The 26,083-nt window shown below is 31.2% G+C and overlaps 3 protein-coding genes across 3 annotated transcripts in view; all 3 read left to right on the top strand.

The window, feature by feature from the left end:
• Positions 1-3,401, top strand: LOC143073575 (von Willebrand factor D and EGF domain-containing protein-like). Its single transcript, XM_076249213.1, has 7 exons — positions 1-74; positions 539-602; positions 963-1,181; positions 1,445-1,547; positions 2,080-2,188; positions 2,516-2,676; positions 3,249-3,401. The coding sequence occupies exons 1-7, from the start codon at positions 19-21 to the stop codon at positions 3,368-3,370; spliced, it is 834 nt and encodes a 277-aa protein (XP_076105328.1). The 5' UTR covers positions 1-18; the 3' UTR covers positions 3,371-3,401.
• A 658-nt stretch (positions 3,402-4,059) lies between these two features.
• Positions 4,060-18,628, top strand: LOC143073798 (uncharacterized). The gene is made up of 11 exons (XM_076249554.1): positions 4,060-4,195; positions 4,467-4,614; positions 5,057-5,247; positions 5,739-5,960; positions 6,368-6,485; positions 7,022-7,294; positions 7,725-8,000; positions 15,775-16,016; positions 16,711-16,803; positions 17,808-18,221; positions 18,548-18,628. Exons 1-11 carry the CDS (start codon positions 4,094-4,096, stop codon positions 18,626-18,628), a joined length of 2,160 nt encoding a protein of 719 aa, XP_076105669.1. The 5' UTR covers positions 4,060-4,093.
• Positions 18,629-19,428: 800 nt separating this feature from the next.
• LOC143073574 (uncharacterized) overlaps positions 19,429-26,083 on the top strand; it is a 114,860-nt gene continuing 108,205 nt past the window's right edge. Inside the window, exons 1-9 of the mRNA XM_076249212.1 lie at positions 19,429-19,512; positions 20,547-20,560; positions 21,625-21,736; positions 21,956-22,064; positions 22,355-22,500; positions 23,002-23,120; positions 23,797-23,949; positions 24,572-24,755; positions 25,773-25,963. Of these exons, the coding sequence (XP_076105327.1) occupies positions 21,658-21,736; positions 21,956-22,064; positions 22,355-22,500; positions 23,002-23,120; positions 23,797-23,949; positions 24,572-24,755; positions 25,773-25,963 (981 nt within the window). The 5' untranslated portion in view covers positions 19,429-19,512; positions 20,547-20,560; positions 21,625-21,657. The remainder of the gene's footprint in view (positions 19,513-20,546; positions 20,561-21,624; positions 21,737-21,955; positions 22,065-22,354; positions 22,501-23,001; positions 23,121-23,796; positions 23,950-24,571; positions 24,756-25,772; positions 25,964-26,083) is intronic.

The following is a 26,083-nucleotide window of genomic DNA, read 5'->3' as shown; positions in this document are numbered from 1 at the left end:
ACTGTAGAAGATTCTGACATGGGTAGTGTATGTACAGCACAGACTGGATTACAAGTAAAGACATTTGATAACAGGTACAATCTTCATTTGTTTAAATGAACATTTTTTACTCCTTATCTCACAGAACCTAATTTTCACTTTGACCTACAAGAAAAACCCAAAAAACTTGAATCTTTAAATTAATCCTTTGGCTGCAAATGATCCATTTTTAGAACATGGTTAAATAGAATAACATATATATATATATATGTGCATTCAGTGAATTCATTTTTTCGTCAAGTGTAAACAAGCATTGCTAAAGTGCCATTGAAATATCTTTCAAATTTTGTAAATATACTCACTCTTTTAAAACTTCAACCTTACATTTGTACATTTCCACCAATTACTGTAAACAGTCCTGTCACCTTCAAACCAATGTTTATTGCAAAATGCAAGATTTTTAAGTGGCAATGAAGTAACTGACAGTATTAAATCTATACAATTTGAATTTATCTCAATATATAACATTTTTTCACATTGTAGTTTACTTTATTTTCAGCTATTACACTGGTATGAGTGAAGGTGAACATGTTTTCTACAAACACAAGTCATTGCCTGTTGAAGTAAGTGTTTATGCCTAATGTCTTTTTAAAAAGTACTGAACAAGGTCTATGGGTAAACAAAAATTATTTATCTATCAAATACTGTAAAAACAGATTCAAAAACAGAAATCAAAGTTTGTATTTAATCTAAACAATTAAAGTTTGTTTCATTTTAAAATGATTCTGATTGGAGTTGAGCATACCTGCCAAGTGTTGGTTGCGAACTCACAGCCTTAGTGTTTATAGGTTAGGGATACAGTAGTTTGACAACTAAGACCACTCTGCCACCAAGACCCTTTCAATATAGGGACAGAATCTTGTGATAAAATACAATGATACAACACATTTGTTAGTGTAAAATGTTTGTATTTATATTTACAGATCCATACCTTCCATCGCCATTGTGGTGGACTAAAGTTGATATGTATCTGTGGAGTATCTGTTAGAGTAGATGATGATGTCTTCACTCTAGACAAGTGTGGGGGAGATAATGAGGAAGCTATTGTTCCAGAACAACCAATGAGAGCACAGTTATACAGGATAGGAACTGTTAACCCAGACTTCAGAATGGTTTCAGTCTATGAAGGAACCCAGTATGATGTAAGCTTCATTTAGATTTTACTGTAAAATTGAGAATGAAAATGCTGAATGTGTCAAAGAGATAACAACCTGTCTGAAGAGCAGATAGCAGCTGAAGGCTCCCAATGGGTCTTCAACACAGCGAAAAAATCCATAACCAAGTGACAATATATAAGCATAGATATATTAATATAAACACATACAAATGAAATATCAAAATAAATTTATAAATATTTATATATTATTGAAATTATAGTAACATAGAAATGATTACTCTTTTCCAGATTTATTTACCATCAGGCAGTGAACTGACAGTTAAAACAAGTCCCAATGGATACCTGAGTGTCTGGTTTTATCCTTCTTTGATGGACATGGACATGACAATGGGTAACTACAGAAAATCTTTTGGATTATGTTGTTATTTGGAATTGAACTTAAAAATTAAATTTTTTAAACCTAAACAATCTGAAGGCTTCTATACCAACAACCTACAATCATTTACTTTAAAAAATTTGAGTTTTTTTTTTTTATTGCTTTTCAAATTGAGATGAATTAGCAACAATATATTCAAGATTTGAATTATTTCCTACATACTGTAAATTTTGTAAATTTTTGTGTTCATATGATATTGCAGTTAAAAAGCAATGGACACAATGCAAGGTACTGTGGATTTACTATTATTCGTTGGATACCAATTTTTGATGGATTTCAATTCATGGGTTCAGGTGAACCAAGAAATTAAATGTTCAACGAATAACAAATTTTCTATAGGCTTGTATGTAGACTTAAGCAAAACCAAGAAATTAAATATCCACGAACATGTAAGTTTTCCATAATCTACGAAAATTGGTGCCCACGAAAATAAGAGAATCCACAGTAGCTAACAATGGATTTAAACATATTTCTATTTATTTTATAGGTTTATGTGGTACATATGACTACAACGCTACCAATGACTTCATAATGATGAATGGTAACGTTAGCCAAGCTAGTGGTAGATATGTAGATGACTTTGTTACTTCTTGGAGGTATGACTTTTAAAAGTGACTGTTTTATAAATAGATGGCTTCTTTATTTTAGCTTTCATTACTATTTAGAATTTCAGATAGTTTAAGATTTTTTTTCAATTTAATTAAATTTAGTTCACTTGGATCTGGACTGTACGGTACAAAGTAATCTTTTTGTAAAAGATAAATTGAAAGTTTTGGCCTTTACTTTTTATAATCCTCATCTTTATATTGATAAGCTAAGTTTTTCTCATCATTTCAGAAACTTAAGACTTAGACAACTTAAAACAATTACATGTATTGACTTTTTATGCAACAGTTGATAAATAACATGATTAAAAAATTCAGGGTCCAGACAGAAGATTCGATTTATCTTGGTAAATGTCCAGCCATGCCTGCTATGTCTACATCAACAGACATGGATGTATGTGATTGTTCTACTACAACTGCAGATTGTGGTTACTATGGAGAAGTCAGGACTTGTGGGATAGCTAAAGATTTTAGTAGAGGTAAATACAGAAAAGTTTGTTCATGTACAAATCCTGCCTGCAAATAATAAACTTGTCTGAAACACTGAACCTAAATCATTATCTAGTATATATATATATTCTGTTCACATTGAATAACCTTGTACAATATTAGGACCACAGAGGAAATAAATACTGGTACTAGGAAAGAAAAGGAAAGATAAGATTCTGCCAAGTTTCCCCCCTCATGGGTAGGCAAAACGGAATTCATTCATCACCAGAATTCAAACACGTCAAGACCTAAAATATAACGATATGCCATTACTAGCCCATGTGATATTTTGTTAACTTTCAAACAATTGAACATTTGAACTTTTGAAACATTCTCGTATTTGTTTTTACATAAAAAATAAATATTTATTTCAAAATCAACTTTGTTATAATTTGAATAATCATTCTAATAAATCTAAACTCATTAACAGATGTTTTCCTTCCAGCATTAGAATTAAAGTTGGTGTTATCATTAATTCTCATAAAAAAAACTCCAAGTAAATTTTCAAAAGTTTTCTATGATTATTATCAAATGTATTATAATGATACTTTATGTTGTATAGGTATGGATAAAACAGATTATTTGAAGACAATGAGTATGTTCCCACAGTACTGTGATCCAGACTCTACCATACCTTCCCCAGGTGTCTTCAAAGATTGTGACACTTCTATTGACAAGGTATAGTATTTGTTTATTTACTACTTGTTTTGGATACTGCAAACTTAAAAAAACATTACACCAAAATTAAAAAAAATATTTGATTTTGTCCAAATTTTCCTATTTCTTCATTAGAGGAACCATTCAGTTTTATATGCAATTTCTAAATGCATGAATTGGTCAGTTAGATTAGAATTAAATCTTGAGTCAACAGAAGTGATTTTTTTTTGTCTGATCAGTGTGTAATATTACTTTCCTTATTGCATTGTTTACATAAGATGTAATAACAAGGGCAGATTATTGTGAAAATGAGAAGAAAAAGAGAAGTACAATCTTTAAAAACGGTGTCAAAGTTCCAGACAGTAGTTGTTACCATGCAAGATGAGTTGTCTCCTATTGCAGAAATAATTGAACACTGTTAAAGTCCAAGACAGGTGGACCCTTAACAATTCACATCATAAATTGGTATGGTTTAAACGCTTTCAAGGATTTTCCTCCTGCTGGTTACGCTTGCACCCAACAATGTCAAGACCAAGGATGTATAGCTAAATAAATACGCCAGGAGCTTAAAAGGATTTAATTTGATTAAACTGAAGATGTCTGATGGCAGCGCTGCCAGAAGTTTGATGAAAGAATGTAAATGAATAAAAAAATTCATAGATCCTACACATTTTGTTTTAAATTGTTATTTGATTAATCTATTTCACCTAGGCTGCGACTTGGCAAGGTGTGTGGACAGAAGAGATAGCCATGTCCTACTGTAAGAATCAGACAGATCGTGTCATCAAAGAATGTGGAGGTGTGGTAGACTACATGACAGAGGACATCGATAAATGTGTTCACAATATAAAGGTAAGCAGATAGGCTTTGTGGCTAAGTGGTTTGGGATTGTGAATGTAAATCATCTTTCAATGGAGAAAATAAACATACAAAATTCTGTCCAAAAGTGATTAGAGAAAACATTATTATTGTTTGCTTGAAATATTTATTTCATATGTTTGAAATTGAACACAAAAATTTTATACAGATAATTAAAAAAAAAAATCATGAAAATTGCATACTAAAATTATGGGTCAACTAAAATTTACATCCTCATATTGATTTTTTCCCCCATCTGTTTCAGTTTTCTGGAATGCCAATGTATGGTTCTATAATTGATGAAGATTTAGAACAGAGGTGTAGATACCAGTTACTAAAGAACATGTCTGTAGCTGTAACTGACGTGTCACTCTGTCCTTATGATTGTAATGGTAATGGCCAGTGCAGTGATGGTATGTGATAGATATCCCTTTGAAAAAATGATAGCATTGCGGCTAATATTTAAAATGCTATATTTTAAAATATCTAGAAAAAAATTAAGTTAACCGATTTACTACTTGCATGAATTTAGTTCTACCATTTAATCATTTAAAATCATTTAAATTTGTTCCACCTATTACAATCATTTAGATTTATGTGTTTCATACTTCATTGGCATATATCACAAAAACAAGGACACTCATTTTTCATTTTTTTGGGTATTTAGTTCCATCAGTTATATTCTTCTATCAATGTATGTCTGTCTTTTAAAAGGTTTGTTATTTTGAAATAGATGGGAACATTCTTAAAGTATATAATTAATGTACAGTTTTAAAGGATGTATGAATGAATATATAACTTTGTTTCTTGAATATGTAATTGATTAAGATTGTTTATTCTTTTATTTGCTTTTAGGTGTTTGTAAATGTGCAGAGGGTTTTATTAATTTTGACTGCAGTGTAAACGCCAGTGTTCCTGCAATGATTACCTCCCTTGATAAAGACCTATATAATGAGTTGGAGGAGAATGATAATATGATGGTCAATGTTCTGGGTTATAATTTTGTAAACAGTGACATGTTAAAAGGTTATATAAGAGAAATAGAGGTATGCATGAGCTTATAGATTTATTATTTTTTTAATTTTAAGAAATAAATGCAAGAATATAAATTGATAAATTTATAATTCATGATTTATTATTTTTTCAATTTTAAGAAATAAATGCAAGAATATAGATTGATAAATTTATAATTCATATGAATAAAGAAAGTTTTTGAGTAAAAGTTGATTAGAAAACTTGAAAAGTGCAAAAATTACACATGTTTAATTAATAGTAAGGTGTTTTAATGAAAGAACAACATTTATAAGTGATATTTGAATAGTAAAAGCCGTGTAGAATGTCATTGTTCACAGAAAAATACAAAATGATGAAAAACAGCAATACAATGTATTTCAAGTAATGGATAATTCCATATATTTTATGGGAGTTTAGTTTCTTATCTATATCCATCCTTTATCTTTATTTATTTTTTATATCTTAAAAGACTTTGCCTAAGTTATATATTTCTAGAAGACAAGTATAATATACTGAATTGTAGGTTGAAGAATCAGGATACAATGTATCATCAACTTGGTCTGAAGTAGAGGTTATGTTTGTCAGTAGTAGTATGGTGTCCTTAACATTACCCACCAGAGGGAGCTACGAGGTCACTGTCAGCAATGTCAACAATACAGAAAACGTAGCTGATCCCATGGTCACAATCAGTTACAATCCTGCTTGTTTTAACTGTAGCACCAATCCTGTTGGCTGTAAACTAAAGGTAGGTAACTCTGTACATTACCCAGTAGAGGGAACTATGAAATCATCAATAACAACAATTGTTTAGATGACATAAATTAAAAGATAATTTCTTAAGCAATGCAGACATTATAATTACACAGCAAATATAAAATAAAAATTAGATTTTGACTAAATAATGCTGGTTTTTCCTCAAAGGATGAATATTAAAAAAAAATAATCATACTATTGCCTGACAGACAGATTGGCCCTGTGACCTGCCAAAGATAATTTTGATTCTTAAATGTTTTTTTTACATAAAAATCATCACAATACACATGTATTCCTAAAATATTTAATAATGACATCAGAATAGAATAACATATCAACCGTTACCTTTTTTTGCAGTTTCTAAGCTATTTTGTTAAACATTTCATATGTTTTTTCCAGGATAATGTATGCTATATTAATGGTAAATGCTACAATGTTGGCGACCGTAAGCCTGACAACCATCTAGAGGGCTGTTTATCTACTAATTCTTCTGTATGGTCAGATGTTAGTGGGAAAGGTAAATATTTATCTGTATCCAGAGTCTTATTGGTTGCTGAGAAGACAGTCGTGTACATTTTATATATTGTAATTATCATGCCTTATGGAGTTGCAGAGGTTAAATTTTATTAAATATAACTGTCCATCTATCATCACTATTTTGTTGTTGGAACACATTCACTTCTTGATGAATTTTTAAATAAAGTTTACATAAATCAAGAGCATACTGGTTATAAATCACAAAAATATGAAGTGAAGAAGCATTTTTTAGAGAATGTAACTGATATGAGTACCACATAAAAACTCATACATACTGGATAGTGCTGTTATTATTTTTCTGATTTAGCTGTGATCCAACCATAGTTTGTATGTTGGCAAAGAATTTAGTCAGGTAATTGAAATTTGAAAAAAGAAACTAAGCTTTATGTAATCAAGCATAAATTGAATTTGAAGACAAAACATATAATCTTTTAGATATTTCTAAATCAATTTAAACATTAGAAATACTTTGAAATATTAAAATAGTAAAATTTGCCTATTTTTTTTTTTTTTTAGATCAGTGTTTTCCTTCATCCACCATCAACTGGAGTAAGACCTCATCAAGCGCTCTTCTCTTCCACGACTCCAAACTACTAAATGCTACAAGTAACGATGAGTGCCAGAATATGTGTGAAACACAGGCTGAATTTGTGTGTAGATCTTATGATTATAATGGCGATACAAAGGAATGTCTATTGTCAGAATACAGTACAGTGAATGCTGGATCTTATCATGCTAATCAGACCGTAAACTTTAATTGGACTTTTGGTGAATGGACCTGTGACAATGGTAGGACTTTTGCTAATCTTTTAAAGCTTAAGAATAAAATTACTGCTAAAATTGATGTAGGAAATGTTTTTCTTAAATTACTTACAAAGTAAATTAAATATATAGACATTCAAAATTTAACATAAACCATAAAAATCACCATATTTATTTCTAAGAAATATAGCTAGGTTTTTAAATTTGGTTATTTTAATTAGGTATCATTCTTTGGAAAATAAAACATACTGTTGTCTGCTCGTTGGTCGGGTTGTTGTCTCTTTGACATATTCCCCATTTCCATTCTCAATTATATTATTTTAGATTATTTAGGTAAATCACTTTCAGGAAACCTGTTTTTTTCTTGATATATCTCAAAATGGTTTGGATAGTCAGTAAATCTAGTTGTAATGAATTAAACACATGTTTATTCAATTATGATAAAATATTACTTCAGAGGCCTGCCCTGGTCAAGATGTTAAATGGTCAAAGATGGACAGTTACCATGGTTATTTCTCAAATGACACACATTTAGATGTATTGTATGATGTATGGACAATGAAAAGATGTCAACAGTTATGTGAAAGAATGGAGGGTTGTATGGCCATCAAATTTGATGCCATGTCAGGAATCTGTATATTAGCCGACGGAAGTCTGAAAAAAGTAACTGTAGATTCTGGAATGTTTGGTTACTATGCCGACTGGGAATACAATTATTACACCTGTGTTGAAGGTAATATAGCTAAGTTACTCTCAGCTGATCACATCAAGGGTTTAATAAAAGCCACAAAAAAAACCCCAAATATTTTAGATAAAATGGAATAGACTGATCGATTGATTGTTGTTTGCTTTATGCCTCCTCAGCGCAAAAAGGCTTTATTGTGACAAGAGCTAATTCAAATATATTTACAAGTTAGTAAAACTGAATAGAAGACATAAAACAACCAAGGATTAAGATATAATACTTAAAAAATTGTATTACCTATGTTTAAATATTTCTTATGATTGAAGCATTTGGATTAAAAATAAACATTACCATTTCTTGCATACAGACAAGGAATAAGCTCTGAGCAGATCAATTATTTAGGATGCTTTATTTTGCTGCATTGCTAAAGGTTGTTAACATGAATTAATTTTACAGGCAAAATCTATAATCTAGCTTCTAACGCAACAGGTAACCACATCACAATTGGGTCATTGCTATAGAGCTGATGCAAATATATGATTCTTAGGGATTGCTTAGCTATACTTTTCTTTAGGAATGTAAATTTAATGTCTAAAAAGTTCATTCTCAAATCGAATGTGTATTGAGTGTCATTAGATTTCAAACTTTTACAAAATATGGTTCTTAATTAATTCAGTTTTAGCAAGTGTTATTTCTGTTTGATTGTCATGTTTGAGGTCAACTTGTACAGATTCCTTAGTAAAGCCAAATTCAACTTGTTATTCTGACATTTAGATCTGGGATAAGGCTTTTTTTTTAACAAGATTATGTCTTTCTGGTTTGTGTAATTCACCAACACAGTCTAATATGGATCTTTTCTCAGACTTTCTTGTACCCTGTTCAAATTTGGTTTTTAAATAAGGAAATTGTTCAGACACACTTATGAAGGATATGACTTCCAAGAGAAATAACTCAAATTACTTTATATTAAAACTATCTACAGTATTTATTTGATTAATAAAATTTCAATCTTATTTCATATTTGTAATTCAGATTTCAAAGAATGAAAGAACTGTTACAAACTTGTTAATTCTTAAATTCAATATTTGGCTTAGAAATGATTATTGAGGAATAATCAGTTTTACATTTTATTTGATTTATATGGTTATCTGATGTAAGTTGCTGTCTTTTTAGCTCACCTGGCCCAAAGGGCCAAGTGAGCTTTTCTCATCACTTGGCGTCCGGCGTCCGTCGTCGTCCGTCGTCGTCGTCCTGCGTTAACTTTTACAAAAATCTTCTCCTCTGAAACTACTGGGCCAAATTTAACCAAACTTGGCCACAATCATCATTGGGGTATCTAGTTTAAAAAATGTGTCCGGTGACCCGGCCAACCAACCAAGATGGCCGCCATGGCTAAAAATAGAACATAGGGGTAAAATGCAGTTTTTGGCTTATAACTCAAAAACCAAAGCATTTAGAGCAAATCTGACAGGGGTAATATTGTTCAACAGGTCAAGATCTATCTGCCCTGAAATTTTCAGTTGAATCGGACATTTCGTTGTTGGGTTGCTGCCCCTGAAATGGTAATTTTAAGGAAATTTTGCTGTTTTTGGTTATTATCTTGAATATTATTATAGATAGAGATAAACTGTAAACAGCAATAATGTTCAGCAAAGTAAGATCTACAAATAAGTCAACATGATCAAAATGGTCAGTTGACCACTTTAGGAGTTATTGCCCTTTATAGTCAATTTTTAACCATTTTTCGTAAATCTTAGTCATCTTTTAGAAAAATCTTCTCCTCTGAAACTACTGGGCCAAATTAAACCAAACATGGCCACAATCATCATTGGGGTATCTAGTTTTAAAAATGTGTCTGGTGACCCGGTCAACCAACCAAAATGGCCGCCATGGCTAAAAATAGAACATGGGGGTAAAATGCAGTTTTTCGCTTATAACTCAAAAACCAAAGCATTTAGAGCAAATCTGACATGGAATAAAATTGTTCATCCGGTCAAAATCTATCTGCCCTGAAATTTTCAGATGAATCGGACAACCTGTTGTTGGGTTGCTGCCCCTGAATTGGTAATTTTAAGGAAATTTTACTGTTTTTGGTTATTATCTTGAATATTATTATAGATAGAGATAAACTGTAAACAGCAATAATGTTCAGCAAAGTAAGATTTACAAAAAAGTCAAACATGACCAAAATGGTCAGTTGACCAATTTAGGAGTTATTGCTCTTTATAGTCAATTTTTAACCATTTTTCGTAAATCTTAGTAATCTTTTACAAAAATCTTCTCCTCTGAAACTACTGGGCCAAATTAATCCAGACTTGGCCACAATCATCATTGGGGTTTCTAGTTTAAAAAATGTGTCCGGTGACTCGGCCAACTAACCAAGATGGCCGCCACGCCTAAAATTAGAACATAGGGGTAAAATGCAGTTTTTGGCTTATAACTCAAAAACCAAAGCATTTAGAGCAAATCTAACAGGGGTAATATTGTTCATCACGTCAAGATCTATCTGCCCTGAAATTTTCAGATGAATCGGACATTTCGTTGTTGGGTTGCTGCCCCTGAAATGGTAATTTTAAGGAAATTTTGCTGTTTTTGGTTATTATCTTGAATATTATTATAGATAGAGATAAACTGTAAACAGCAATAATGTACAGCAAAGTAAGACCTAAAAAGAAGTCAACATGACCAAAATGGTCAATTGACCCCTAAGGAGTTATTGCCCTTTATATAGTCATTTTTTTTTAACAATTTTCACAAAATTTGTAAAATTTTACTAACATTTTCCACTGTAACTACTGGGTCAAGTTCATTATAGATAGAGATAATTGTAAGCAGCAAGAATGTTCAGTAAAGTAATATCTACAAACACATCACCATCACCAAACCACAATTTTGTCTTGAATCCATCTGTGTCCTTTGTTTAGTATTCACATAGACCAAGGTGAGCGACACAGGCTCTTTAGAGCCTCTAGTTTAAAATGACATTCCCCAAATTTCTTTCATTCACAATTTTAACAGGTGAAAATAATAATGAAAGCTTGAATACTACAGGTAACATGTCACCATTGTGCATATCATTAAATACACAGTTATAAATATGTTAAGACAAAATTTGCTTTTTATTTAGGTTTTTGCTTTACAATTCAAAGCATTTATTGCATCATGGTCTACATCCTCTTTTTATGCCCCATTTATGGTCATTATGTTTTCTAGTCTGTCTGTCCATTCGTTCGTCCGTCCGTTATTTTGTCCATCTGTTCCGCTTCAGGTTAAAGTTTTTGGTTGAGGCAGTTTTTGATGAAGTTGAAGTCCAATCTACTTTAAACTTGGTATATATGTTCCCTATGATATGATCTTTCTAATTTCAATGCCAAATTAGAGATTTTTCCACATTTTCACGGTCCATTGAACAGAGAAAATGATAATGCAGATGGGGTATCTGTGTACTTTGGACACATTCTTGTTTAATTACACATTTTGGACAATTTCACTACCTCTAATTGAACCCTGAGTGCCATCTAATTTGAACCTAGAGGCGAATTCATGGGGTTGAGTAGGGGCTGGGTCCATCCTTATGGAGGATAATATATGATAAATGCATAGACTTATGACAAGTATCAATCCAAACATTGGCTTGCAAGGCCCATCTTTAAAAATCCTGGATCTTTAAAAGACCAAAATACATCCTTACTTATTTTGACATAACTGGTTGTCATTATATACAAGAGAAATCTAATTTTGTTTTATATCATAATACTCTATATTTTGAGTATATTTTTCTTCAATTCATTAAATATATGTAGCCACAATTCATATTTATATTATTTATAATATTATTTAACATTTCTTAGTAATCACTTTATATATTCATATTGCACTTATTGGTAAAGTTAAAATAACTAAAAAATAATTTTGTTTTATATTTTTGTTTGTGTTTTTAACATTATTCTAACTAATTGCGTTTGTACTAAAATATTTTCTGATAACTTAATTGAAACTAATATTTTCATTGTAATTTTAAGATTTTTTAAGATTGACTTTAATAAAACTAACCATCTAACAAGTGCTTTTTAGCTCACCTTGCCCAAAGGGCTAAGTGAGCTTTTCTCATCACTTGGCGTCCGTTGTCCGTTGTCCCTAAACTTTTACAAAAATCTTCTCCTCTGAAACTGCTGGGCCAAATTTAACCAAACTTGGCCACAATCATCCTTAGGGTATCTAGTTTTAAAAAATATGTCAGGTGACCCGGCCACCTAACCAATATGGCCGTCATGGCTAAAAATAGAACATAGGGGTAAATGTAGATTTTGGCTTATATCTCTGAAACCAAAGCATTTAGAGCAAATCTGGCGTGGGGTATAATTATTTATTAGGCCAAGATCTATCTGCCCTGAAATTTTTAGACAAATCAGACAATGGGTTGCTGCCCCTGAATTAGTAATTGTAAGAAAATTTTGCAGTTTTTGGTTATTATCTTGAATATTATAGAGATAAACTGCAAACAGCAATAATATTCAGCAAAGTGAGATCTACAAATAAGACAACATGACCAAAATTGTCAGTTGACCCCTTAAGGAGTTATTGCCCTTTATAGTCAATTTTTAACAATTTTTCTAAAATTTTAGTTATTTAAAGCTTCTCCTCTGAAACTACTGGGCCAAATTTAACCAAACTTGGCCACAATCATCCTTACAGGGCTTCCAAAACGGTCATATATTCTGGACATTTGATTAATGTCCGGTAAAAGTCCGGCTGGGCAAAGCATGAAACGGTCATATACATTTTAGTTTTCAAGGCTTTTTCGGTCATTTTAACATAAGTCACGATCTTTTTGACCCAACCTTTTGCCTTTAACATCTACACATTTCCGGTCATAAAAGTGACATGATGATTAATTACTATCAAAACAACCCCTACTTCAATACTTTCTAATTTTAATCAAGGCTAATTAGTTGTTGGACAGGTGATATCTACCTGTTCAGTTGACAGGTAAACTATGTTCAGTACCGGACATCCTATAAATTGATTGGTCTATTCACAATTATTTTCTTACATTTCAGCGGTTTGTAGCTCATTGATTTAGTCCAAAAGATTAAAATTATAAGAAATTAGTTTATCTACATGATTTGATAAAAAAATTTAAAAGGTTTAAATGAAAAATCGTCAGAACTACGTCGAATGAACTAGAACACGTGTGCGCATGTGCAAAGGTGGGAAATTTAATTATGCATCCTTTATTTCTTCAAAATGCTAAAATTATCATTGATACCTGTATCTTAACGTTCATTTCAAGCATTTTGTTGAAGAAATAACGTGGAAAGAGCTTCTTCACTCAGTCATGCTTTGCAAACGTACACGGATTTTACGTATCCGTTTACGGTCCATGTTTTACCATTGTCAAGTCAACATCCGGTTTTAGAAAAACGTGATTTTCAAAACGAAAATGAAGTTTTTGACATGTCATTTTGCACAAATAAAGAGTCTATGGCAGATATGAGCACGCTGATGTGCACACTTTGAATGATACACTGCCAATTTAACAGTTTACATCCGAACATCCAAAACAAAGTAAAGTTTAAAATCGTTTTTTAATCTAATGTCATTATCATTGGAATGGCCATCTGATTACCATAATTGCCTTTTGTGACTTAGTCTTACAGTGACTTGACTGTTAGTGTTGCTATTCACCAAGTGCAACTTATTCAAAATTTTGCCCCAATTGCAATTTGTTTTATTAAATCAAATTGTTCAACTGGTCAAAAATTTGAACAAACTGTTCAGCCAAAATGTGAAAGTGCAAAGTGATAAAATAAATCATACTTACAATCCTATAAGTCTGTAACTCCACTGTATTGATGTAATTCCTAAATCAGTCTATCAATCTGTATAGTTATATTACAGCCATTACCATACTAAAGGTGAACTGTTTTATTTTGAATTGCTATAAAAATGTCAAAACTAAGCTTTTATAGAGTTTTTCTTTCGAAAAGTATTCTATATTTATAAGAATCACACATTATGTGAATAAAAAAAATTCATATTCAGTAAAATATTTGAAATTGCAATATGTTTGTAGGAAGGGGAGATAATCGCTTTTTGGTTTCAAAAAGTCTTTATTCAAAAGAATAGTATTTTAGGTTATCTCCCCAAGGAAGCATATTGTTATTTCATACATATTTTACTGAATATGAAATGTTTTTATTCACATAATGTGTGATTCTTATAAATATAGAATACTTTTCGAAAGAAAAACTCTATAAAAGCTTAGTTTTGACATTTTTATAGCAATTCAAAATAAAACAGTTCACCTTTAGTATGGTAATGGCTGTAATATAACTATTCAGATTGATAGACTGATTTAGGAATTACATCAATACAGTGGAGTTACAGACTTATAGGATTGTAAGTATGATTTACTTCATCACTTTGCACTTTTACATTTTGGCTGAACAGTTTGTTCAAATTTTTGACCAGTTGAACAATTTGATTTAATAAAACAAATTGCAATTGGGTCAAAATTTTGAATGAGTTGCAATTGGTGAATAGCAACACTAACAGTCAAGTCACTGTAAGGGATTAAAATCGGGATCAGATATAAAATGTCCGGCTGGCTCAAATGATTTTTGGAAGCCCTGCATCCTTGGGGTATCTAGTTTAAAAAATGTGTCTGATGACCTAGTCAACCAACAAATATGGCTGCCATGGCTAAAAATAGAACATAGGGGTAAAATGTAGATTTTGTCTTATATCTGTAAAACCAAAGCATTTAAAGCAAATCTGACAGGGTAAAATTGTTATTTGCCCTGAAATTTTCAGACAAATCGGACAACCTGATATTGGGTTGCTGCCCTGGAATTTGTAATTTTAAGGAAATTTTGCAGTTATTGGTTATTATCTTGAATATTATTATAGATAGAGATAAACTGTAAACAGCAATAATGTTCAGCAAAGTAAGATCTACAAATAAGTCAATTGTCAGTTGACCCATTAAGGAGTTATTGCCTTTTGTAGTCTATTTTTAATCATATTTTAAAATTTTTAGTAATCTTTTAAAAAGATCTTTTCCTCTAAAACTACTTAGACAAATTTAACCAAACTTGGCAACCATCATCTTAAGGGTATGTATATAGTTTCAATGGTGTGTCTTATGACCTCATCAACGAACTAAGATCAGACATGGCTAAAATAGCACATAGGGGTAAAATGCAATTTTTGGCTAATATCTCTGAATTCAAAGCATTTAGAGCAAATTTCATTGATTTAAATAGGTTCATTAAGTCAAGATCTAACTGTGCTGAAATTTTCAGACAAATCAGGCAACCCTTTGTTGGGTTCCTGCCCCTGAATTGTAATTTTAAGAAAATTTTGCAGTTTTTGGTTATTTTCTTCAATTATATCTTAGATAAAGATAAACTGTAAACAACAATTATATGTATAACAAAGTAAGATCTACAAATAAGTCAACTTGACTAAAACGGTCAATTGACTCCTTAAGGAGTTATTGCTCTTTATAGTAAATTTAAAAAAAATTTCATAAACTTTTACAAAATATTTTCCTTTGAAGTTTGAAACTACTGAGCCAAGTTCATTATAGATAGAGAAAATTGTAAACAGCAAGAATGTTCAGTAAAGTAAGATTGACAAACACATCATCATCACCAAAACATAATTTTCTCATGAATTCTATTCTCATCTATTATGTATGTTCTTTGTTTAGTATGATCATAGACCAAGGTGAGCGACACATGCGCTTTAGAGCCTCTAGTTTAACATGTTAACATAAAAGTATAAGAATAGGTGTAAATATTTATTGTAATTTTAGGCCAAGAGACAGGACCAGAGATCCCCTCTGCCACAGGTATACGTGTAGAACCCATGTTTTATGGACCTGGTAATGATAGTTTTAGATGTAGTTTTGACGAGGTTACCAGTGACATGACTCTACTGTACAGTGTACTGTGGAAGGTTGATGGAGAATATCTGTCAGTCACAGCAACAGCGGTCAACTACACAGACTTCTATTTAGACCAAGAACTAGCCAATCAAATGAAGGATGGATCAACAGTAGGTTTACTTTTCAAATGAATAATTTTCAAGAGCAGCTACATTGTCAGACTTTAAATACATATTTGATAAATGTCATAATCTTTATATTTAACAAATTGTTAATTCACAGTAACCTCTTAAAAACTTTGGTTAATAAATCGTCATGGTTTCATATCTCAATTAAGCAATCTTTATTTACTAAACAGCATCCTTTTTTCAGTACAGGTTTAATTATTGATTTAACATTTAGTGAAAGTTTTGGTAATGTTAAAAAAGCCAATTGATCACGGTCCAGAAATCAAGAACTTAAAACTGACAGTGCTTCACCAAAAAAAACTTGCAATGAACTGAAAACTGACTTTCCAAAAGAGGTACATGCAGAAATTGGTAAACTTGCTTGTTGGCCATTACATGTATAACTCTCATGTATAAGAAAATATTAAATGTTGTAATATTTTGTCTGTTTCTTTGAGGATGTTTTGGATATATTTATGTATGCATTCGTTTATCTTAATCATTAAAAGCAAACTGAAATAAATATACATATATTTTGTAATGAGACTACCATGGATCATATATTAAAAAAATCATTATTAAGATAAATTTCAGTTGTGAGATGATGGATTTACAGTTATATAATCATTTGCATTAATTCATCAATAAGGATGATGTTCATTTAAAATTTACAATATTAAATTTATTTTTATTTTAGGTTGAATGTGGAGTGAGTGTATGCCTGTCAGATAATTGTGACAACCAGAGAGGAAAATTTATGTCATCAGATATGTACACGGCTACTATCAGGGTAGGTTATTTGAAATTATTACTGTATTTAATAAAAAGAAACGTTGGGTTTGAATCAATAAGACAGCAACCCAACATGTAAACAATAAGCTAGTTATTTTCTTAGATGGAAACACCACATTTGTATGCATTTCAAAAGTGAACCTACCAGTTAATATTGAACTCTCATTGTATAAGAAGTACAATAGAATAAAAGATTGTGACAATACATATGAATATGTAACTGTTCTGACTTGTTTAAAAGGTACTTTTTCTTATACCAATAAGTCTTACAAATTCTTAAGGAGTTGAAGAACATTAGCTGTTACACAGTTAAAGTTTATTAGAAGACTAAAGAGTTTCATGTTATAGACTTTTATAGCCGACTATACAGTATTGAATTTTATTGTTGAAAGCTGTATGGTCATCTATATTTGCTACATTTAAACTCTGGTTGAAAATTGTCTCATTGACGATCATACCACATCTCCTGATTTTTGTCTCACCTTGACGGAATCAAAAAGCGAGACATAGGTATGCTGTTTCTGGTGTCGGCGACGGCAGTGGTGGCATCAACAATGTATTAGTTTGTGATTTGGTCTAGTTTATGTGGAACCACAAGTGGTAGGTCAATCATATTTGGTATGTTTTTGTATAAGCATTGGCATGTCTCATTTCCATGGAGATAACTTGGCTACACCCCCTTAGTCATGGTCTATTGACTTTGAAATTATTTCAAAGTTTTCATGTCCTAGTTTGTGATTAGGTCAGTTCAAGGCGAACCATTAGTGGAAGTCCAATGTTAATTGATATTCAGTTGTATAAGCATTGGCACATATCATTTCCATGGAGATTATTGAGCCATGTAACTCAGTTATGGTTCATTAACTTTGAATATTTTGCATAACTTGTGTAAGATGTTAAAGTATTGCTTTTTTTATTTCAACATTTGCATAATCAAAATTACAAAATAGTGAGATATATCTCTGTGATAACAGTTTATTATATTAACATTTATTATTACAGATAAATGCTCCCGATACCCTAGATTTACCAGAGGGAGCAGACGCAGAAGAACTGATGATTGAAGTAACAGCCCCTCCATATGTCTTATGTAGGGACCAAGGACTCTCTATCCCAAACAACTGTTCATTCAAAATAAAAACCATACAGCCATCAGTCAGTGATGAACTGAAATGTCCAAGTGACAATATGATAGAGCAAGTCACATCACAGATAGTAAAAATGGACAACAAGGAACCAGTCTGTGATGTCATAGTAACTAATGAAAACTGGAAAGATGCCAAGTACATGCTGAAATTGAAAGCAACTATTGACAACAAATTTGATGATGACCATGAGAGAGATTTACAAGTTTTTGTAGATTATATGGTGAATGAGGCAGTTGAAATGGGCAATGTCACCAAAAAATCTATGAAAGTAAGTTCTAAATAAAAAAGGACAATTTTTTTAAGAAGAGTTTTAATAAAAATGTTGGCCTAACTACAAGAATTTGCAGAACTGTTAGAATTCAAGTACGCTTAAAAATCATTAATATACTCCAAATTTATACAGAATTTGTTGATAGACATTTTCTTAAACTTTCTTGTTTTAAATTATTTTTTTTTGTTTTTTCAATGTTTTAAAAATTCACAAAAAATATTTTGATATTGAGTGTTTTTACTTTTAATCTAAGCATTATATTAAAAACAACTTTTTTTACTTTGTTTAATTTTTTACACTAAAGTTTTTTCCTTATTTTTCAGTTAAATGTTATTGACAGAGATAGAAGAGCTTTGTGTATATCTGTCAATGATCCACATATTACAACCTTCGATGGAGTGTAAGTATTTTGTGTATAAATTTTGGTCAATGAATTACTTGAATCATTCTACATCTGAACATTGGTATGAATGATCCTTCTCTTTGTCTGTTAAATTGATGAAATTTGTTAATAGATCTGAGGAAAAATGTGTAAATAGGTCAATAAGATATATGAAGTAACTTTAAAAATATCAAGAAAAAACATTTAAGATGTCAAAATACGACCTTCAGCAATTATCTTACCATTTGCCAGGGTTCTGAATTTCACATATTGTATTGAAATTGTAAATGAATTTACCACAGACTATGAAAAACTGCCTTCGACACCAGACTCCTTAAAGGACATAAAACACTTAAGAAATAGCCAGATATCCAATGCCAAGGTTCCTTTATTCAATAAAGGGAATTTGAGAATAATTTTTAGAAAGATTTTTAATCACTTTATGAATATTTGTACAAATGTGCACCTGTTCTTAGAATTCTCTTTTAAACATATGTACAAAAATATAACAGTTATATTATTTATTTGTTTTATTTTCGCAAATATTTTTCCAGTGTTTTCAAGATAAACTTGAAGTGATTTATGATTTTGTACATTTATCTGTTTGACTCCAACCATCTATGTATTTTTGATGTCTTTTTAGATTCTTCAACAATTACCGTACAGGAGAGTTTGTTTTATACAAACATAAAAAGTTACCCTATTCTGTTCATGCATTGTATCGTCAATGTACAGGTGGGGCTTCATGTAATTGCGCTGTAGCTGTAAAAATATTTGATGATGTTCTCCTAGTAGATAAATGTGGACCACAGGATATAACAACCACATCAACTTATCCAATCAGAGTGAAGCTTTTCAGAAATGGTGACCTTCACCCAGGATTTAAGATTTACAGATACTATGAAGGTCGTACAATCAAGGTAAACAATTGTAATACACAAATAACTTTGAAGGTCGTACAATCAAGGTAAACAATTGTAATACACAAATAACTTTGAAGGTCGTACAATCAAGGTAAACAATTGTAATACACAAATAACTATGAAGGTCGTACAATCAAGGTAAACAATTGTAATACAAAAATAAATAACAAGGTCGTACAATCAAGGTAAACAATTGTAATTCACAAATAACTTTGAAGGTCGTACAATCAAGGTAAACAATTGTAATACACAAATAACTAAGAAGGTCGAACAATCAAGGTAAACAATTGTAATACACAAATAACTTTGAAGGTCGAACAATCAAGGTTAACAATTGTAATACACAAATAACTTTGAAGGTCGTACAATCAAGGTAAACAATTGTAATACACAAATAACTTTGAAGGTCGTACAATCAAGGTAAACAATTGTAATACACAAATAACTATGAAGGTCGAACAATCAAGGTAAACAATTGTAATACACAAATAACTTTGAAGGTCGAACAATCAAGGTAAACAATTGAAATACACAAATAACTATGAAGGTCGTACAATCAAGGTAAACAATTGTAATACACAAATAACTATGAAGGTCGAACAATCAAGGTTAACAATTGAAATACACAAATAACATTGAAGGTCGTACAATCAAGGTAAACAATTGTAATACACAAATAACTATGAAGGTCGTACAATCAAGGTAAACAATTGTAATTCACAAATAACTTTGAAGGTCGTACAATCAAGGTAAACAATTGTAATACACAAATAACTAAGAAGGTCGAACAATCAAGGTAAACAATTGTAATACACAAATAACTTTGAAGGTCGAACAATCAAGGTTAACAATTGTAATACACAAATAACTTTGAAGGTCGAACAATCAAGGTTAACAATTGTAATACACAAATAACTAAGAAGGTCATACAATCAAGGTAAACAATTGTAATTCACAAATAACTTTGAAGGTCGTACAATCAAGGTAAACAATTGTAATACACAAATAACATTGAAGGTCGAACAATCAAGGTAAACAATTATAGTACACAAATAACTATGAAGGTCGAACAATCAAGGTAAACAATTGTAATACACAAATAACTATGAAGGTCGTACAATCAAGGTAAACAACTGTAATACACAAATAACTATGAAGGTCGTACAATCAAGGTTAACAATTGAAATACACAAATAACATTGAAGGTCGAACAATCAAGGTAAACAATTGAAATACACAAATAACTATGAAGGTCGTACAATCAAGGTAAACAATTGTAATTCACAAATAACTTTGAAGGTCGAACAATCAAGGTTAACAATTGAAATACACAAATAACTATGAAGGTCGTACAATCAAGGTAAACAATTGTAATACACAAATAACTTTGAAGGTCGTACAATCAAGGTTAACAATTGAAATACACAAATAACTATGAAGGTCGTACAATCAAGGTAAACAATTGTAATACACAAATAACTTTGAAGGTCGTACAATCAAGGTAAACAATTGTAATACACAAATAACTATGAAGGTCGTACAATCAAGGTAAACAATTGTAATACACAAATAACTTTGAAGGTCGTACAATCAAGGTTAACAATTGAAATACACAAATAACATTGAAGGTCGAACAATCAAGGTAAACAATTGAAATACACAAATAACTTTGAAGGTCGTACAATCAAGGTAAACAATTGTAATACACAAATAACTTTGAAGGTCGTACAATCAAGGTAAACAATTGCAATACACAAATAACTATGAAGGTCGTACAATCAAGGTAAACAATTGTAATACACAAATAACTTTGAAGGTCGAACAATCAAGGTTAACAATTGAAATACACAAATAACTATGAAGGTCGTACAATCAAGGTAAACAATTGTAATACACAAATAACTTATTGTTGCAAGAGTTTATATTTGTTAGACATGTATTATTTTTAAGTGCAGAATAGCAGAAAGAGTTGACTTATACATCGACTGCTTCATGCCAAAATTTAAACAAATTAGATTAAAGATAAAAGCTTATACAGAAACTTGATTTCATCTTAATATGATATTTTTATTTTACTATTGTCTTATTATTATAGGCTGTGTTTCCTACTGGTACAACCGTTACCATTATGAGAAGTGCTGTTCCGAGCTATAATTTACTGAATGTATGGATCAAGGCTTCAGCTGCTGATTATGGACAGACTGAAGGTATACATTAGTATATTATTATTTTTAGGTGTGAGTAAAAGCAATTGTATAATGCTGAGTTTTACCATGTAAGAATCTTGCATAGAGTCACTTCCTGTTTAACTATAATGAAGTTTATTCTACACTTAGTATGACTCTTTTCTTCAATGTTTATTTTGCACCATATCAGAAATGATCTTACAATATTTTTTTGTTTTCACCTATATGTTATTATTTCAGGTTTGTGTGGAAGTTTTAATGAGAATCAAATGGATGATATCATGTCCCCTGATGGAACCATTAGTGAAATAATGAACACCAGAGCAGACGGTTTCTCTTTAAGCTGGAGGTAAAACAACAAACATTTTTATTTATATTTGCTTTATATTATGCTGTTTATTAGGATGACATTATCAAGTTTTATTTTAGATATTCGTCAATAATTTGGATTTCAGTTCTCATAATACAAGAAGAGTTTTTATTATAAAATTCTAGGTTTTTGATAGGCTTATCAAATATATTTAAGTTCACTTATTTCGACAATTATGACATTTTTTCCATAGCTTGAGTTTCTCTCATCTCAAGAAATCCCTGAAATAAATATATTGTATTTAATCTAACATTAATTATGTCTTTCAGGGTTGATAAATCTAAATCCCTGTACACAGGAGAATGTCCATCTGATACGGCTGAGGATTTGACTCCAGAATCTTACTGCTTCTGTAAAGAATCTCAGACTTGTGGGGAACAATTAGATAGAGTTATCTGCCCCTTTGAAACAGATGGTAATAATTGATTTATGCTGATATTGTCAATTTATGTTCGTTTGTTGAGATCAAAATAAGGAATCAAATATATTAATCTACATTATCTTTGTGGGAAGTGATTTACTGTGTTTTTTTCATTGGATACTTACTTTCGTGGATTTGGCAGGTACCGGTGAACCATGAATTTAAATGTTCAACGAAATACCAATTGTCCATAGGCATGATTGCAGATTTTGGCAAACAATGAAATTTGATATCCATGAACATTTTAGTTTTCCTCAAGCCGGTAAATTTGTACACACAAAATAAATGGATCCACAGTATTTCTAATAATAAAACTAATTAACAAATTACCATGAAGATTCATAAACCAGTTACATTTATGAAATATGAGAATAATGTATCTGACAAATGTATAAACAGTACAACTGATTGAAAAGGATTGTACTAGTATAAACAGTACAAACAATGGGATATTTTGATTGTACTAAATAAAATGTGTTTCCTCCTATGTTGTAGGTGGTATTGACATTACCAGTCAGTTAGTAAGCAAGTCATTATTTCCCACCAAGTGTACTGAGGATGTAGGACAATTCCAGTTCCCTCCCTTTGAATATGATCCAACTTTTAATGAACCGGTAAGTTGCCTTGTTATGGTTTAAAGTATTATCACTATTCTTTTTTTGTACTATCAGTGGTAGTTAGTTGCATCAATATTTTAGGTTCAGTCTGAGGTTAAATTTTTTTTATGCCCCATTTATGGGGCATTATGTTTTCTGGTCTGTGCGTCTGTCTGTTTGTCCATTCGTTCATCCGTTGGTTATTCCGTTCATTTGTCCCGCTTCAGGTTAAAGTTTTTGGTCGAGGTAGTTTTTGATGAAGTTGAAGTCTAATCAACTTGAAACTTAGTACACATGTTCCCTGTGATATGATCTTTCTAATTTTAATGCCAAATTAGAGATTTTTCCACATTTTCACGGTCCATTGAACAGAGAAAATGATAGTGCGGATGGGGCATCCGTGTACTTTGGACACATTCTTGTTTAAACATCAAACACTTTGTCAAAACTGCATGGAAATTGATCAAAATTGGATGAAAGCTTTTATATGATTAAACGACCTTTTCCATAGCAAAATTATAATTACGTTCTTTTATCAAAATGCAAAAATTTCATGGTTTAGAATAGCCTTGCGGAATGGTTTATGCTTAAACAGAAAATGTTTCTATTTTATAGAACAGTAACTCAACTGACATTATCATTTATTGAATACAATTTGAAATACAAATTTAAAATAAGTACGTTTTTATTTTAGATACCAAATTGGCCCTCAGATGGTGGTTACAGTGAAGAACAAGCCAGATACCAATGTAGGGTTATAGAGCTAAAAAACACCTTCAGCCTTATGAAGAATACTCCAGGTGTTAATTGGGCAAGAGCTTTTGAAAACTGTGTAGAGGACATTCAGGTACAATATAAAGACTTGTACAGTTCCAAAATACCAGTGCAAAATACCCTTCATAATAAAGTACTGTATTTCATTATTATTTGTTAGATATCAATTCTTGTTGATTTCAAGGTTACAGTGAAACCATGAATTTAAATGTTCAACGATTTACAAATGTTACATATAAAAATATGCTGACTATAAAAGAAAAACCACTGAATCTAATATCCACGAAAATTAGAAGTTTTCCTAAATCCACGAAAATTGATACCCATGAAAATACATGAATCCACAGTATACAGAAATATTAATATATTTTAGCTTTAATAGCTTACATGTTGCACTTTTGAAAACTTCTTTGGAGATTATTATATAAGAATAAGAAGACCTGGTATAATTGCAAATTGAATAATGATCAGACAAAGACCTCATGAAGTAGATGTAAACAACTGCAGGTCACCATATAGCCTTTAACAATGAGAAAAACCTACATTAAGCTATAAAAGACCAAACATTCAACTATTCAAATGAAAAAGAAAAAAACAACCTGATTATTAACTAAAAACTAATTTCATAAAACTAGTAACAAAAGTATGGCTTTAAAACTAACACCTAATTATAATGCTGGATATATAAAATATAGATTACAGATTCAACTTTATGGACACAAACTGTAATAGAAAATATGAAACAGCAAGCCCAGATACTTCTCCCGTTTAACATGAGTACATGGACTAATGGTACTGGTCCTAATCCTGGTCCACCAGATGAAATCTTAGGCCAATTATGTCTGGCTGAATGTGGCAATGCTGGGACTTGTGTAGAAGGTATGTTAATGAATGACTGGTATATTCCTTTAATGTGTTTGAGCTTTTGATTTTGCAATTTGATTAGGGACTTTCCATTTTGAATTTTCGTCAGAGTTCAGTAATTTTGTTATTTTACTTTTTGACTAGCTTTTGTCCTATCTGTTGTATTTTGAAACTAATTAAAGTCAAATTTATGGCAGTTGATAGTTTAAACATATTTTATTGTCCAAAAACATTGACAATAGGATTAGACACAAGTTTTGCAACTTAGAACGTCTTCTCCATATTTTGATTATTTGATACAACTCTTTTATTTTTTATTATGGGTAGACAGGAATTTGCCCCAAAGTTGGTCCTCATGTGCAAAAAGCGTCAATTTTGACATTTTTACGTTTTTTTTCTCGACCTGGAAGTCAGAGAGATGCTAATAGATGCATCCAACTGTAGTTTACATGTAGAGTGGACCCCAGTGAACATGTTTATCACAACAGTTGTTAGGTCGGAGTGAAACTGATCTGGGTTCATCAGTCTAAAGAAGGTCTTTTGCACTAAAATTTGAAAAATTTCCGATTTTTACCGATTTTGACCTTTAACTGGACTTGCAACCGAAAGTAGTCGTTTCCATGGCATATTTTGATAAGAAACACGATCACTTGTTATATGCCTTTGTGTTAACAGTATTTGTCAAGGTTTCAGTCCTCATAACTCCGTGTTTCAGACCTCCAAGGTAAGACCACCCCTCTAAAAAACTGAATTTTGTTTGATTTCAATTTCTGAAGTTCGTATTTGAGCTCAAAATGAATATTAAAAGTCAGAAATATGTCAATCAATAGTGTCAGATTGAGGAAACATGCCCACACTACGATTTAAATGGCATTATGATGACCTCCAAATGTATGGTGCACTATTGATGCGAAATAACCATGGTCTTGGTACGGCCGTAATATTATGGCCCCCGTAAGACAAGGGTTTATTACATATCTAAATTTTGAATGGTTAGTTTTGGTTATTTATTGGTTGAATGGTATATTTTAGGCAGTTGTAATTGTAACACTGGACGTCTAGGATTGGATTGTAATGTTGAGGAAGCAGAAAAACCAGCTATCTTATTTATTGATGGTGATGGTCTGTGTGACCTTAGGACCAGTACATGTGAAGATGTTGTCCTATTTACAGAACAAACACTAGATGTGGAATCACTTAGTTGTTACTTTACTACACTTGAGGTAGGTATATGTAGATAAAGAACTAAAGTAAACAATGTCAGGTTTCATTCCATATATTTTTTAGATTATTAAAATTTACTCTGTGATTCATATATAACAACTCGTAAATTAGAAGTTAGG

The sequence above is a fragment of the Mytilus galloprovincialis genome, chromosome 4 (assembly GCF_965363235.1).
Source record: "Mytilus galloprovincialis chromosome 4, xbMytGall1.hap1.1, whole genome shotgun sequence".
NCBI classification, from domain to species: domain Eukaryota; kingdom Metazoa; phylum Mollusca; class Bivalvia; order Mytilida; family Mytilidae; genus Mytilus; species Mytilus galloprovincialis.
This window is presented reverse-complemented; position numbering and strand designations above follow the sequence as displayed.

Bases quoted from the DNA above. Each gene is read 5' to 3' on its own strand.
- LOC143073575 (XM_076249213.1), top strand. From the start codon at position 19: ATGGGTAGTGTATGTACAGCACAGACTGGATTACAAGTAAAGACATTT. The intron at 1,548-2,079 runs GTAACTACAGAA...TTTATTTTATAG, and splicing joins GGACATGGACATGACAATGG to GTTTATGTGGTACATATGAC. The intron at 2,189-2,515 runs GTATGACTTTTA...TAAAAAATTCAG, and splicing joins GACTTTGTTACTTCTTGGAG to GGTCCAGACAGAAGATTCGA.
- LOC143073798 (XM_076249554.1), top strand. From the start codon at position 4,094: ATGTCCTACTGTAAGAATCAGACAGATCGTGTCATCAAAGAATGTGGA. The intron at 16,804-17,807 runs GTAGGTTATTTG...TTATTATTACAG, and splicing joins TGTACACGGCTACTATCAGG to ATAAATGCTCCCGATACCCT. The intron at 18,222-18,547 runs GTAAGTTCTAAA...CTTATTTTTCAG, and splicing joins TCACCAAAAAATCTATGAAA to TTAAATGTTATTGACAGAGA.